The 16,781-nt window shown below is 38.8% G+C and overlaps 1 protein-coding gene across 5 annotated transcripts in view; it reads right to left on the reverse strand.

Annotated features, from left to right (window-relative positions):
- NNT (nicotinamide nucleotide transhydrogenase) overlaps positions 1-16,781 on the reverse strand; it is an 89,957-nt gene that overhangs the window by 37,015 nt on the left and 36,161 nt on the right. For all 5 annotated transcript variants that reach the window (XM_061129832.1, XM_061129831.1, XM_061129829.1 and 2 more), the window contains 6 exons: positions 7,884-8,017; positions 7,422-7,613; positions 6,368-6,521; positions 3,207-3,368; positions 1,994-2,104; positions 937-1,082 (listed from right to left, as the gene is read on the reverse strand). In XM_061129832.1, coding sequence (XP_060985815.1) covers positions 937-1,082; positions 1,994-2,104; positions 3,207-3,368; positions 6,368-6,521; positions 7,422-7,613; positions 7,884-8,017 — 899 coding nt within the window. The remainder of the gene's footprint in view (positions 1-936; positions 1,083-1,993; positions 2,105-3,206; positions 3,369-6,367; positions 6,522-7,421; positions 7,614-7,883; positions 8,018-16,781) is intronic.

Below are 16,781 nucleotides of genomic sequence, written 5' to 3' on the forward strand. Positions count from 1 at the left end.
TAAATGGAGTTATTACAAGATCTAGACCTGACCCAATGTTACAGGGGAGCCAGCCCCGTGAGGTTGTAAGTGCCAGAGACCATGCTATATACATTGCATAAGTTATAACCCAGTCTCATGAGATTCACAGGAGGAAAGAAGCATCATCCTCATTTTATAAAAGAGAAAATCCATGCCTAAAGAGGCTACATAATTTTTCTAAGGGCAAATGATAAGTAAATAGCAAATCTGGGATGCTGACATAAATCTCCCTGACTCACTGCTTTAACTCTTCTCAAAGACTGATGTTCATTCAACAAATACATGTTAGAAACAGCAGAAACTAAGAGGGACATGATTTTTCAGCTGTCAGAGAGGCTGCATTCTACAATAGTCATTGAAAAGAAAGGTATGACTGAGCTCAGAACAAAGCTGAATCTCTATTATAAATTATATTTAGACACAGAACTTTCAGAGTTCAACTTGATTATTTCTGTTTTCCTACGCAGCATTCATTTTTAAATTTTCTTTTTTAAATGCGCTGGTGTAACATCTGCCGGATCCATAGATGAAGAAAATAAATAGGAAAAGGACTTGACAGTATTTTAATAAAACATTTTCAAATTCTTAACTGATTATTTCATTGTATCCCCACAACAATCTAGCTAGGTACATAAAAAGGACACTTATAACCTTCTTGAATCTTTTTACAAGTGGAAAAATGTAGGGACAAATAGGTAAAGCCATATTTGCAGAGTTAGCGAGCAAAGCTGTCTCTAGAATCCAGGGTCCTGATTCTTAGAGGATGAGAATGTTCTATTTGATCAAGATGCTTCAAGAGTTACTGTTATATTTGATTAGAGAAATTCGATTTTTGGTAATGGTAATGGTAATGGTAATCTCACTCGGACAAAGACATAGTACCAAAACAAGAAAGCTTTCAAAAGAGATTCTCACCTGTTCAATGTTATAACCACTGTAGAGGGAGGCTAAATATCCTCCAACAAAGGTACCAGCAGGGAGCAGATACAGGTAATTATACTCCGGAGGGTCAGTGGGACGCTTGAACATGTCCAGCATTCTCTGAGTCACCAGAAAGCCACCTTATCAAAGTAAATATAAAACAAAAAGAGTTATCTTAAGCAACATAATTTTTAAAGCGCTATAATTTTTCTATGATAAGCATAACTTTATCATCTAGGAATACCTACCATTTTAAGTTAATATTTTAAAGCCTCAAAAATAGAAGTTATTCTATCATTTGAGCCAGTTACATTGAAGGGGGAACCCCAGAGACATTCAGGAAGAAAATCTGCTATCAGAGCACAGAACCAACTATTTCTGCATGACTAAAAATAAATTAGCTCTTCAAACAGCTCAGGAAAGTAAAAGATCAAAAGGCCAGTATTTTTTTTTTCTTATAGGTTGTTCTATTTGTTAAACCCTAAAATAAGTAATTTTAAAAAATACCATATCAGCAGGTACTAGGTCTCCTGGACACATTAAAGAATTTTTAGCTACAAAACAGCATCAAATGAGTTTCATACACAAGTCATGTGCTAGGCTTTCAGTTTTCAGGAACATGGGACAGGATAACGCAAAAGGCTAAAGTTTTATCTAAAATTATACTTATTTAAAGATGCTATGGTGATAGATCTAAGTCAGCTTAATTCAAAACTATGCATGCAATAACCTTCCAGTTAACCTTAACCAAGACATCATTTTATTTGTTTGTTTTGGGGCACCCAGGGATAGGGGTGCTCTTTTATCAAATAGTTTCTAAAAATTACCAATAGGCAAAAATAACCAATTCCCCTTCACACAGAGCATTTATAATCTGAGTGAAACATTTTTTTAAAAGGCATGATAAAATTCCTAAAATCAGAATGCTTATTTTATACTTAATTATTTTCTATATTTAATATAAATATTTTAACAAATATATATCATTTTATATTTGCTTCTCATGTCTCCACCAAAAGCAGCACTCTGGGTTCTTTCCCTGTCCTCGTACCTGCAATGTTGACTGAGGATATGAATGTAGCAAGAGCAGCAAGGCCCTGAGAAGTTGTGGAAGGATACAAGTGTCCTCCCATCAGCACCAACCCACCGACTGCGGTCAACCCTGGGAAGAAACAAGGATGTGGTGAATAGAAACAATCACGCTGCCAAAGCAAATGTCATCGGTGAAAAGCTCACAAGCACACACACCATAAAGGAGAAAGTTCTCATACACATTCTCACTGAAGTACTTTTGTGGGCAAAGAGTTGCAAAACATTTTCTCTTTCTGCGTAAGAATTTTAACCTTGAACATTCTAGCTCTGTTCCCCTGACAAAGATATAAAGCAATAATGTTATTAGATAACATCGCTTGTGGTGGAAAGGGACCTCTGCTGGATACGAAGCATCCGAACTGGAAAATGCTATACATGAACTAAAAATATATGACAGTGAGAGCCACAGCTTTGGGCTTTCCCGAGCAGAGTACTTCTTGGAATTGGACTTGTTCCCGGTGGGGATTTCCTGGTGGCTCGGACATAAAGAATCCGCCTGCAATGTGGGAGACCTGGGTTTGATCCCTAGGTTGGGAAGATCCCCCCCCCGGAGAAGGGAATGGCAACCCACTCCAGTATTCTTGCCTGGAGAATTCCATGGACAGAGGAGCCTGGCGGGGCTACAGTCCATGGAATTCCAAAGAGTCGGACACATCTGAGAGACTTTCACCTCACTGGTGGAGATCCTGAAAGCTATGCCTGTGGCAAGAGATGCCCACCAGGGCCATGAGGTTTCTGAGCCAGGGCGGCTCCTATATCTGTCCAATGTGGGTCTCATTCCTCAGATCTGAGCCATCGCTAGGGACCACAGAGAACAACAGTGTTAGGAAGAGCCGTATACACTACTGCATGAACCGTCATGCTCCTGTGAAACACTGCTTCCAAATTTCTTTGGAGGAATCATTTCTTTAAAGGAAATCATAACTGAAAGAAGAAACAGTGGCTCTGCCCTGCTTGAAATGGGAGCAGCCCAAAGGCTTGACACACCTCCCTGGCCTCTTCCTTCCAACCCCACCCCTCTACCTCTGGGAGCCCAAGTCACCACAACCACCACCACGATGCCAAGCCCTACAATTTGGAAACACAGACTTTATAAACCTCATGGAAAGCACTCTGTGAGTTGAATAAGCCCTTGAAAACCTAAGATGTGAGAAAACAAGAGGGGAACAAACCTGAGATTGCATTAGTCACAGACATCAGCGGTGAGTGGAGAGCGGGAGTCACTCCCCAGACAGTGTGGTAGCCCACTATGCCGGCCAAGCCAAAAGTGGTCACCATCTGGGAAAAGGCTAAATTAGGAGCTGCGATGCCCAAACCTAGTATCCCAGTGAGACCTGGAGAAAGAGGAAAGAGTGTGAGCTCACATCCAATTATCTCAGGAGGATTAAAAGCCCACATACAAAGGATAAAAAACCCACATACAAACAAACATGTGGCAAAGTCAAGGCTTCAAAATTCCACACCCTTGTAAATAATGAGTTGTTTTTGGGTTTTTTTGTGTTTTGTTTTTTTTTTGAGACATTTCATGATTGGGAAGGGAGGTGAAAGTGAGTTAAAGGTATTGTGAGCAAAACTCAACTTCCTGACCACCACCCCCTAAAATAAATTGTAAACATCTAGTAAAATTTATGAGTCACCTTAATAATAATTTGCACATTTTCCTCTGCATAACTTGTCCTCTTCTCTGCTTTAAATTTCATTGACGATGCCACATGTGTTTATACAAGTGTTTTTATTCCAGAATTATAGGCCTATAGAGGATCTACCAAAGCATTTTCTACTTGGGCAAGGCACAACCTTTATAAGACAGACTTTGGGGAGGCCCATTTCATGTCACTCTCAGATTTGGCTGAGGAAGAGGGATTTTAAAAGAGTAGGAAGGGTTTCATTCACTCCAGCACCTCCCCAAAACATATGGCTTCCACCCACCCGGGACAGAAGTTTTGCAATTGCTCCTGAATCTGGACTGGACTGCTGGCCAGGGCAGTCAGCTCCAGCCTCAACACCAAGTCAGCAAACAGGATTTTACAAAGAAAAAGGGAAAAAAATACAAATTAAATTAAGAATGTGCAGAATACAAACACTCAGCTCTCAACATACATCTTTAATTATCACCTTTCCTAACAGCAAACATGTGGATGGCTGTTCTGCAACAGAGGAAAGGGTTACCTAGCGGTCAGTGAAAACCAAATGATAATGGGTGACCAGGATGCTGGAATTTAACTTCCTTGAATAAGGTACTTTTTCCCCTTGACATGGTCTATTTCTTTACAAGTGGCATAGATGGAACATTAGCAACTGACAAGTTACTTTAAATTATTCAGTAAAAGTGTAGTTTTAAATTTTTTTATTTTGTTTATTGAACACCCCACATGGCATAGTTCCCCATGATCTTAGCTCCCCAACCAGGGATCCCTTCAGTAGAAGTGTGGAGTCTTAACCACTGGACCACTAGGAAAGTTTATGCAGTTTTATTTCCCTACCCACATATAAGACTTTCAGGGCTCCCATGAATAGCCTGTTAACCATCTGGAGGGAGAGTTAGACAGAATATTGTTTTGAGCTTCAGTTAAACATCAGAGAATCTGTGCAGGGTTATATTTACGGACATGTTTTCTTAAGCCAGGCTGCCTGGTGCAAATTCTGGCTCTACTGCTCGCTAGCTGTATGATCTTAGGCAACTTACTTAACCTCTCTATGCTCCAGTATTCTCTGTAACATTATTAATCCTTTCTGTCTTCATGTAGAAAAAGAAAATAATAATATGCCCAACTCACTGAGTTCTGATAGGGAATAAATGAGCTAAGGCATGTGAAGTGTTTAGCATGATGCCTAGCACTCACTAAATGCCCACATTAGTTATGAAGCACTAAATTATCATCACCTGCAATCAACTGTGTTGGCCATCTAAGATAGAAACTCCTCAGTTGAAGGTTTTCTTATTAACTATTTAATAAACTAAAGTCTTTTCACTTGACATTCATTAATGTCAAATATGCTACATTCAGTCTCTATAATAAAGGAAAAAGAAAAGAAAAACAGGGAAAAAAAGGAAAAAAAGCAAATCACATTCTTTGAAGAAAGCTAGTTAAATAGATTCTAACATATGGTAGAAGTGTTCAAGAAAAACACTTCGCTTTATTATAAGGGAGAAACTTTTAGGGTACAAAAAATTAAATAGACGGCCATCCCTTTATTCACTGGAATATGCCACTGTCGTATCTATTAAAACGCAATAAACTTTGACTCAATAAACATAAGAGAAACCTACAAAAATAAATCATTGTTATATCTCACTACATTTCCTTATGAGTCCGAAAGAAAAATGGAAATTTACAACCTACTGACCATACTTTCCTTGTACAACACAACAATATGGTTTCCTCTTTTTAATAAGTAAGTGCAAATAGGGACACTGCTCCATCTATTCACAATGTTCACAACTAAAGGCTTTTTCAGTCATTTTGCTGAGACTTGCTCTTTATTCAAGGAGAGTTACATATTTAGCCTAAAACATCTGGCCTCACATGGGAATTTGGAGAATGCTGAGGCTACAAGAATTCTGTGTGCTTCGTACCGGTCCTTAATTCTTTATAGTTTGCTTTGTTTGTATTTTGGCTCTCACAAATCTAAACATTTTTAATTCATTCTATGAGACAAACCAACTTAAAATCAAATCTCCATATTTCAAACTCTAACAATTCATAGCCAGAATGAATATTTATCACTATTTTATGATAATTCTTTAGTGTCTTCATGAAGATTAATTAGAAAATGAAGAATCTATGTTAAACTGTAAAGAGATAAAAACTTAAAAACTGAATTTTTTCTACTAGGTGAATAACTTGTTTATTCTTCAAAGCAAATATTTGGTCCCCCCCCATCTTACCCAGAGATGTAGATAATCACAAGTGATGTTTTATAAATCACAAAAAATAAATCAATAAGCACATTTAGTTGAACTTTATAACAACACAATCTGACATACATCACTACTCATTATATTTGGTGTATATATATAAAAACATTAACAATTATATTTTAAATATTTTTTATAAATGAAAGGTATTAACCACCTATGTATTATTTCTCACTTGTTCATTCCAGCATGTACCCTAGTGCCTGCATCTCTGAGAGTGGACAGTGCAGTCTCCAAGTGCACAGAGGTGGGACAGATGACATGCCACATGTGAAAACTGCTTCTAACAAGGCCAAGTCCTGAGAACCCAATGAATGACAGCTATATTTCATTTACTAACTTTGACAGTTAATACATTACTCACATAATACAGTCATAATTCAAAGTCTAAATCTTCATAAAAGGAACCCTTACCTGCTGTATAGACAGAAGCTGATGTCATCGTCTTCCTGAAGGGCGTGATAGTAGCTGCTTTTTCAGCCTCCAGCTCTGCCACTGTCTTCTGTTTTACTGGGGCTCCTTGAGGAATATTTTTCGGTGTGGGAGCAGGGAAAATCACTTGGCCATCCTAACAGAAATTAGAAAAACAGCACTCTTTAAACCATCCAGCATCCAGTCAATTCAGTGTTACAGAAAAACTCTTCTTTGAAAAACAATTTTAAATAAATATAGAAATTCATATAGTTTATAACATCACTTTATATAAATATATAACATGTGTGTGCATGTTAAGTCACTTCCATCAGTCATGTCCAACTCTCTGTTCCCCTATGGATTTGAGCCCATCAGGCTCCTCTGTTCATGGGATTCTCCAGGCTAGAATACTGGAGTGAGTTGCCATGCCCTCCTCCAGAGGATTTTCCCAACCCAGGGACTGAACCCACTTCTCTTATGTCTCCTGTATTGGCAGGCAGGTTCTTTACCATTAGCACCACATGAAAGTGAAAGTGAAGTCGCTCAGTCGTGTCCAACTCTTTGCGACCCCATGGACTGTAGCCTACCAGGATCCTGTCCATGGGATTTTCCAGGCAAGGATACTGGAGTAGGTTGCCATTTCCTTCTCCAGGTAGCACCACATACATGCACATAAATATATAATGGCTGTGTCATGAATACACACATAGACGTACAATCAGTATGTGCATAGAACATATAAGGACGAAAATAGAACTTAAAAGCAGATAGGTGGGGGAATGTTTAATTTTTACTTTATTCAATTCTGGGGTTTTTGTTGTTGTTTTTTTTCCATTTTTCAAGAGCAATACATATTTAAGTGAGTCACATGCATATCTGCAATATTTTTCTTTAAGTTGTTCTGGATTTTTAAATAAATTTTATCGACATAAACCCAACACATTAATACTTTATTAGAATATATCTCAATTCCAAGATAGGATTCTTCCATAAACAAAAATCCTAGAACAAATGTAGAATGAAAACACAGGAAGCAATAGATCTCTTTACTCACCTTCATCACTACAGTTCCTCTAATGACGTGACCCATTGTACCAAAGTCAAAATCATCTTTCACTTCAAAGTAAAAATTATCTTTGTCGGGGCTGATGGCCTTCAGAAGTTTGGTGATGTTGTTGGAATACAGGGTGCTGGCCTGAGTGGCCATTCGGCTGGGAAGGTCTGTGTAGCCTATGTGAGTAATTCCCTAAATGAGTAAAAATACAGTCAGAAAGGTCTATTACTAAATGCTCACATTCTTTCCAGGACAATTCTCAGCCAAGGCTAAGTTTTGAAATTATACATCTTTATATACATACATATACATATTTCAAAAAGAGCTTTAAATGTGACTATTTTTAATTTTAGAGAATGTCTGGCCTCAGTTTCTCTAAATATTTAAAGCAACAAACACCCTCTCACAAATCACTAAAGATGAAGGATCAGGATCGTAGCAAGAGGAAGCTCTGAGCTATACCTTATGAACATAAAGTTCTCCTGGCTTGGTGGTTTCAAAGTTTCCGCCAGCCTCAGCAGCTAAATCCACAACAACTGAACCTTCCTTCATGGACTCGATCATTTCTTTATTAAACAAAATGGGAGCTTTTTTACCTAGTAAAACCAAAGAAAACAGAAAACAGTATAAAGCACATGGTGAGTTTTTAAAACTCTATATTCTAATGATTATGGTAGTCTCTGAGTACTCACAAATTGAACCCTTTCAAGAAACCCCTTAAAGCTCATAAAAAAGGTAAGGCTGGTCACCTAAGGAAGAAATGGGATGAGCATGAGCCACAAAGCCAGTGGGCAGGAAGGAGCCACTGAACTAGCAAACAACTCTTGCCATCTGCTAACCACAGAAACCTCAACTAGCACTGCTCCTCCCAGCTGGTTTACACGCAGCTCCACTCATGAAAAAAGAAAAAGTCAACATTTTGCCTGGTTTTTGTAAATGCATAATAAATAAGCTAGTAAGGAAACTGTGTGCATGCACACTGGACAATTCATAAACATCACAAATGTCAAGGGAATATTCAGTAGTAATCTATGAATTCCAACATAGTATTTCCAGTCATCTTAACCAATGTCACCAGGTTTTCCCACATATTTATTGTGCTGTGTGCCAAGTCGCCTCAGTCAGGTCCAACTCTTTGTGATGCCATAAACTGTAGCCTGCCAGGCTCCTCTGTCCAAGGGGTTTCTCCAGGCAAGTATGTTGGAGTGGGTTGCCATGCCCTCCTCCAGGTGATCTTCCCAACCCAAGGACTGAACCCCATGTCTCTTATGTCTCCTGCTTTGGCAGACAGGTTCTTTACTACTAGTACCACTTGGGAACTTTAATTTAATACAGGATAACTTCAAGGAGAGACAGAGGAGTACCATGATATGGAAATGATAGAATACCAAAACTCCAAAAAATCTTAGAAATCACCCATACATTTTTATTCCCAGTCAACAACTATTTACTCTGTACCTCTGTTGAGTCAAGTTCTGTGCCTGGTGCTGGGAATTTACTGATAGAAAAACAGAAAAGATTGCTTTTCTCATGGAGCATACTCTTCACAAGATATTTCACATTTTAAATCATATACTAATTCTTACATAGAGGATAAAGCACTGAACACAAGGGTTTTTCAAGATAACATACATCAATCAGTATGTTCAACAGGGGCCCACATGGTGGGTATAATATCTTGTTCAAGTTTCACAAAACAAGGTAAATATCTAAGCCAAAAGAAAAAGGGCATGAACTTGTGAGACTGACTATCGGAAAGCAGAGAGCTAATAGGCTAATTATTTCTTCTTCTGAAAGTTTTCAACTCTGAGTGAATTTTAGTAAAAACACTGTCAATTTTATAAATGGAAATCAACTAAAAGTAAAATTTGCATTATAATAATCTGTTTTTCAAACTATTTGACTGGAATACACACGATTTCAAAAAGGAAACAACCTTTCTTTATAGCACATGTAAAAAAAAGAGTTGTAAAGATACAAGTGGGTATACCTCCTTTCTCAATGCAAACTTAATACTTCCAAGATGAAGCCCAACTCCTAAGTCTCCCTATGACTGAAGGCCTTTCTCCCCCAGTTGAAGCACTCTGCCTAGCATTCCTTCTCATTACTGCTCCACTGGACCTTCTGCTCCAACCATACTGGTTTGTTAGGGAAGATCTGGGGCTCTCTTCTGAGTCCCTGTGGAAAGGAGCAGGAATGAGGAGGTCTTTGCTTCACTGACAGCTCAGTTGGTAAAAAATCCACCTGCAATGCAGGAGACCCCGGTTCGGTCCCTGGGTTGGGAAGATCCCCTGGAGAAGGGAAAGGCTACCCATTCCAGTATTCTGGCCTGGAGAAGTCCATGGGGTCGCAAAGACTCGGGCACGACTGAGCATATTTCACTTCACTTTCCCAAAGACAACTCCCAGAAGTCCTGGTAGCTTCACTACTTCTCAAAATTCTCTGGAATTTTGCATTCCTTTCCTCTAGTCTCCCACGCTACAGTCCAACAAAGGCACCCTCAATATTTTAACCTTTACTCAAGCATGGGAATTTGGGGATGCAAACCACACACATCTGAGGACTCCCCAAAATAAAAGTCATGCTGCTTAGTTCTGCAGTTATTTAAAGCTACGGGTGATAGAGTTGCTTTCACATAAAGGAGCAAATTTAAAGGGCTAAATTTGACTGTCATCACTACCCACCTCTGGTGCCTCATCTCTACTAAGCCTCATCTAATAGAACATCATCTCTATTAACCAGATTCATGTTTGTCACAGTTTTCTCTTCCACCTCTCTTGTGCCCTCTGGTCTTAGGTTGACATGCCTTAAACTACTCTTTTGGCTATAACCAATTTAGATACATGTCTACCCCCTTTGACTTCTAACTGCACCAACTTTACAAACATCAACTTCACAAATTTGATCTGGCATCTAACTAACGTCTCTTGCTCCCAAAATTCTGAATTCCTTCTTCCTTCTGAGTTAACTATAGCTATAGCTCAGACCCTGGATCTGTAATACTGCCCATTTAATAAGATGTCAAGTGGCCAAAACCATTTAGGCTCCCTAGAAAATATCTAACATACCACCTATTTCTCTTCTTCAATTTTACTTATTCAACCTACACAAAGCAATTCTGCAGTGGCTCACACATATATATATTTGCGTTGCAACAGAGATAACAGGTGTACTGGCCGTATTATCCGTATTATCACTCTGAAATTCAATCTCTTTGAAAGAAGAGCATTTTCCTTCACATAAAATATTTTATTTAGTATATAGCCAAATAATGGGAAGGGAAGTCAAAAAATATATTTAAAGTCATAAAGGAATGTTTAAAAAACATGGAATTATTACAAGTAAAAAGTACACAACAAAACAGTATGTATAGGATGCTCCCATTTAGTAAAAAATAAAATTATACACATATATATGAACGTTTCAAACATACATACATACACACACACACACACACACACACACACGCAAAATACTACAAATACTATAAAGTTCCTGGGCTTCTCTGGTAGCTCAGCTGATAAAGAGTTTGCCTGCAATGCGGGAGACCCCAGTTTGATTCCTGGGTCAGGAAGATCCCCTGGAGTAGGGACAGGTTACCCACTCCAGTATTCTTGGGCTTCCCTGGTGGCTCAGACGTGGGCCACAATGTGGGAGACCTGGGTTGGATCCTTGGGCTGGGAGGATCCCCTGGAGGAGGGCATGGTGACCCACTCTAGTCCTGCCTGGAGAATTCCGTGGACAGAGTAGCCTGGCCGGCTGTAGTCCACGGGGCCACAAAGAGTCAGGCATCACTGAGGGACTAAGTACACAGGCATATGGTTCCTAGCAAATTTTACAGAGTATGTTTAACAGTATCAGGATATCTTTGAGTGGTAAGACTAATTTATTTTCTTCTTTATGCTTTTTCTTATCTCCCAAGTTTTCTAGAAGAGCTTGCTTTAATGTTATTGCTTTAAAAATTCAATAAGGGCTACAGGGAATACAATGATGAATGTAACAGTGCAGCTGCCTTTAAGAACTCACATGTGGACTAATTTTTTGACAATTCTGAAAAGTGCAGAAATGCAAATTAAAAACAGAAGGGAAAAACAGAGCCAAAAGAGGAGCAGAGTAGTACATAAAAATTCCAAATGAGCAAATCCTCAAAAGATTAGGTCAAGAGAGGGAAAGACAGAGAAGGAAATTTCAAAATACTCTCTTACCCTGATGGCCTACTGTGACAAAAACATAATAAACGCTAAGTGTGGCATGACAAAATGGAAAGAACAAAAAAATAATAAGATGATTAGTTAGCTTTGCAGGAGGAAATCTACCCAAACCTAATATTTATTTCAAATTAAACTCTGAACTCTATAGGTTAGAATTAATTATAAAAGAATCACCCCACAAAGAGAAGAAGAAAAGATATCCTCGGTAAATCTCTCTCTTGTCTTTAGACTGAAAAGTACTTCTTAAATTTCAGCAATGGGAAAAATTACAAAGGAAAACATCAAGAAATTTAAATATGGAAAGGCATATATTACTATCCTCAGGAGAACATAAACATGACAAAAAATTAATACAATAATAAGTTCACGGAAATTCAAATAGAAACAAAACACTACACTAAGATCCTAACAGATAAATGAACAGCAAATGCAAATGGTTAATTCAAAGAGAAAGGGTAACAAGCCAATGAAAACAGTTCACCCTCAGTAAGAACCAAAGAAATGTGAGAACAGACATATATATATACTACCATGTGTAAAATAGATAGCTAGTTGGAAGCCCCTATATGGCACAGAGAGCTCAGCTGGGTGTTCCGTGATGACCTAAAGGGGTAGGATCGGGGGTGGGGTGGGAGGGAGGCTCAAGAGGGAAGGCATAAATGTACACATATAATTGATTTATGTTGCTGCATAGCTGGAACTAACACAACATTGTAAAGCAATTATAATCCAATTTAAAAGATAACATATTAAAAAAAGAAAGAGAAAGAAATTTGAGTATAAAGAATGAGATATATTTTTGCCCTCAAACTAAAAGAGTCAACAAAATCTTGAATACTGCTGAAATGAAACAATTAATTGGACGATCTCCTGATGAGATTATGAACTACATAATCTTTCAGGAAAGCATAGTTTATCAAGTGTTTACCAAATCGCCAGAAATACTAATATTCATCTACTAATTCTACTTCTAAGATTTGATGAATCCTGGGGAAATAACTGAAAATACAGATATAGGAATAAAGTAGAAAAAAATGTTAGTATACCATTTTTAATTGACAAAAACTGGAAATACACAAAAAGCTTAACTTTGGGAGAACAGTTAAATAAAATACAGTACATTCAAACAAGAAAATTCTAACAAAACCATTAAAATATATTTATGGGGAGTTCTTAATGACTTATATTAAGGGGGAAACTTAAAATAGTATTTAGTGGGGTAAGTAAGAAAGCTATTTTATCTGCATCTAATGTGATAAAAATGCATGGGAAAAAGGCTGAAATGAAATAGTAAAATGTTAATAGTATTTTTCACTGAGTAGAAGGACCACAAATGACCTTTATTTTCTACCTTGTATTCTACTGCATTTCCAACAAAAGTCACACACTATTTTTATAAATATAAATAAACAAAGCATAATCACAACCAGTTTCCCCTTTAAGTAGAGGACAGAGATTAAAGAGCTGTACTAGAAGAATTAAAATAACTAAGAAATACCCTTACCCAGTCTGTTTACTTACCAACAGAAAACACTTCACTCAAAATCCTCTGCCCTCCCTGCTATAGCAAAGGAAGCTATACAGTTAGGAAAGCCTTTCAAAGAGTGAATCCAAATACTTACACAGGGAGACAGAATCATAACTAAGGATGGATAACAAACAGGAAGATGTGCACAGGTTTTTTTTTTTATATATAACATGCTGCTGCTGCTGCTAAGTCGCTTCAGTCATGTCCGACTCTGTGCGACCCCACAGACGGCACCCCACCAGGTTCCGCTGCCCCTGGGATTCTCCAGGCAAGAACACTGGAGAGGGTTGCCATTTTCTTCTCCAATGCATGAAAGGGAAAAGGGAAAGTGAAGTCGTTCAGTCGTGTCCAACTCTTCTGGACCCCATGGCTGCAGCCCACCAGGCTCCTCTGTCCATGGGATTTTCCAGGCAAGAGTGCTGGAGTGGGTTGCCATTGCCTTCTCCGTTATATAACATAGAAAAGAATAAATCCAACATTTAGAGATGTCCCATAATACCCCAGTGACAGATCCTAGACACATGGATAAAAGATCAAATGAGCATATCAGGTGTTTCAGGACAGGACTTTATAAAAGGAGGCAGAAAGGTTAATAAAAGGAGGCAGATGCGAGGGGGTTTTTTTAGAGGCACACTTGGGCTTTCCCCTTTTGACTGCTCATTTCTGTTAATTTTATCATTTATTTGCAGAAGATGAGAAACACAAAAAGATCAAAACTTACATCTCTTCAAACCACCACTCGCCAAGAAAAGAATCACTATGATTGAAAAAACTCAACAAGGAGAAAAACATATTAACCTATTTCCTGACAGAAAACAAACTGTGGGTAGAGGTCTGGAAAGATGTCCAACTTCATGAACTACTCCTTGGTTCCTTCTGATGCATGGACATTAAGTTCCTGGTAAGATTACTCAGTTCCCTCCCAGTTGGGAGTTTACTTCCGTACTTTTCCCAAGACAGTCGGAGGACATCATGCACTCATGGTCGTCATTCAAGTATTCATCTATTCACTGACTCAAGTAATACCCATTCAGTGCCTACCATGTACAGGCTAAACGGGGAAGGAAAGCTGTACTTATAGCTCTGAGGTCTAACAGTTTAGGACTGAAGGAGGTTGCATTCAAAGATTAGGGAACATTTTTATTAGGAGAATAACTGAGATATTTATAACACTCATCTAAAAATTTTAATTACAGAGTTTCCTAACTGGATGGCCATTATTTGGGGTAAGTAGAGGTGCCATGGGCTTCCCTGGTAGCTCAGTGGTAATGAACCTGCCTGCCAATGCAGGAGACAGGGGTTCAATCCCTGGATCAGGAAGATCCCCTGGAGAAGGAAATGACAACCCACTCCAGTATTCTTGCCTGGGAAATTCTATGGACAGAGAAGCCTGGTGGGCTACAGTCCATGGGGTCACAAAAGAGTCAGAACGACTTAGTGACTAAACAATAACAACAGACAGAGGTGCCACAGATTAATACAAGGGATTCATGAACCTCTGTGCATGCAGAACTGACTGCAGGCTGAAAAAACGCCTCACATATATGCACTGTTTCTTCATGTGTGCCTATATGGCAGTGCGTCACACATATTTATTCTGAAATGTGACTGAATTAATAGTAGCTTTTCATACTCTTGTGTTTTCTTATTAAACAAATACCAAGATGCATTTGTTAAAGAGGCAAGTTCAAAAACTTCTAGAAAAGATTGCATGCTAAGTCGCTTGTGTCCAGCTCTTTGCAACCTTATGGACTGTAGCCCTCCAGGCTCCTCTGTCCATGGATTTTCCAGGCAAGAATACTGGAGTGGGTACCCGTGCCCTCTTCCAGGGGATCTTCCTAACCCAGGGATCAAACCCCTGTCTCTTAAGTGTCCTGCACTGGTGCCACCTGGGTTTCTAAAAATAGCTTTAACAACTTACTGCTATGTGGCAAAAGAAAATACCATTGGCCTCTACAACACTAAATTCAAATAGAGAGACTTAGCTTAAACTAAAACCAACGGCTAAAGCTTTTCTGGAAAGTTCTACAAAATGTTATCCCGCTCTGAGTAAATCAGATCTAACATGATCATCTGAAATAATGAATTTTTAGATTCTGTCTTAGCGGAAAAAGAATCAAGCCCTCACAGACAACTTTAATAACACCAAAAAAAAAGAAAAGAAGAAGAAAATTCAGAGGAAACCACTAAAAATATTACAAACAACAAGACACCAAGATGAAAAAGGTTTACCACAAAGTTTTATAATAATTCCAAAGAACATTTAGCATTACTTACTGGAATTATTCAATGGCATTTAATCAGATGGGGAAATTCCTAACTTCCTGGCCCGTAAGGCATCAAATTAAGCAGGCTCAAGAAAAACTTTCTGCTTTAACAAGAACATAGCATGTTTAACAATATAGTAACAAAGAGATTAATAATATAAATTATTAAATATATTTATCTAAACCAAAATAGATTTCTTGTGAACAAGTACTATAAACACAAGGATAATTTTAATGTAACACACTACTATATGGACTACATGCAAAACAGAGCATGTAAAGATGTTCTGAACTGTAGTATTTATGCATTAAGGAGTATCATTCAAGAACACAATTTTACATTGAGCACTGGTGTTTATCCAGCATCCTCTAATCACTACACTAACATTCATTTTCTCAACATAGTCCATGAGCTTTAAGGAGAAATAACCTGAAACTACTCCAAAGGCAGGCCTGGCTGGCCCAAGGATAACTTATTGATGACCTGTTCAGAAATCCAGGTGTAAGCTGAGGGGCCCAGCCTACACTGATTGGTTCAAAAGTGGTGGTGTTGGGACTTTTCTGGTGGCTAAGACTCTGAGCTCCCAATGCAGGGGGCCCAGGTTCGATTCCCCGTCAGGGAACTAGATCCAACATGCTCCAACTAAGACCCAGATAAATAAGTAAAAATAAATTTTTTAAAAAGTGAAGACATTACCGAATCAAAGTAAATAAGAATGAGGGAAAGTGCGCTAAGGGCTTCTGAGAAAGAAGTTTCCTTGGTGTTCAAGAGGGAGCCATCAGTGGTGGCTTGCCTTGTCCTCCGGTGGAGTAACGTGCTGTGCGCAGAGGCCCGAAGCTGCTTCTGCCTCTGCCCCTGAGGCTGAAACCAACCAGAGGGGGCCGAGCTGAGACGAGGAAGGAGCCCCACAGGGTTCCCCAGAGCACACCTCTCCAGTTACGACTGGGCTTTTTTCCATTACAAGTGACAAGTGAAAGTCACTCAGTCATGTCCAACTCTTTGTGACCCCATGGGCTATAGTCAGGGGAAGTCTCCAGGCCAGAACACTGGAGTGGGTAGCCTTCCCCTTCTCCAGGGGATCTTCCCAACCCAGGAATAGAACTGAGATCTCCCACACTGCAGGCTGATTCTTTACCAGCTGAGCCACAAAGGAAGCCCAGTTTTTTCAGTTACAAGACCCAACAAATCTCCTTTCTGGTTTAAGGCAGATTGTGCTGGAACGTCTGCTTCTGGCAGCCAAAGGCATTCTAACTTATACACACCAAAGGCTCTTCTGGAATTTCAAAATCATAGGTGGGGTTCAAATAGTGAGTTAAAATGTAAAAATGTTACAGATCAGGACAAAAGGCTTTT

The sequence above is a fragment of the Dama dama genome, chromosome 25 (genome assembly GCF_033118175.1).
Source record: "Dama dama isolate Ldn47 chromosome 25, ASM3311817v1, whole genome shotgun sequence".
NCBI classification, from domain to species: Eukaryota; Metazoa; Chordata; class Mammalia; order Artiodactyla; family Cervidae; genus Dama; species Dama dama.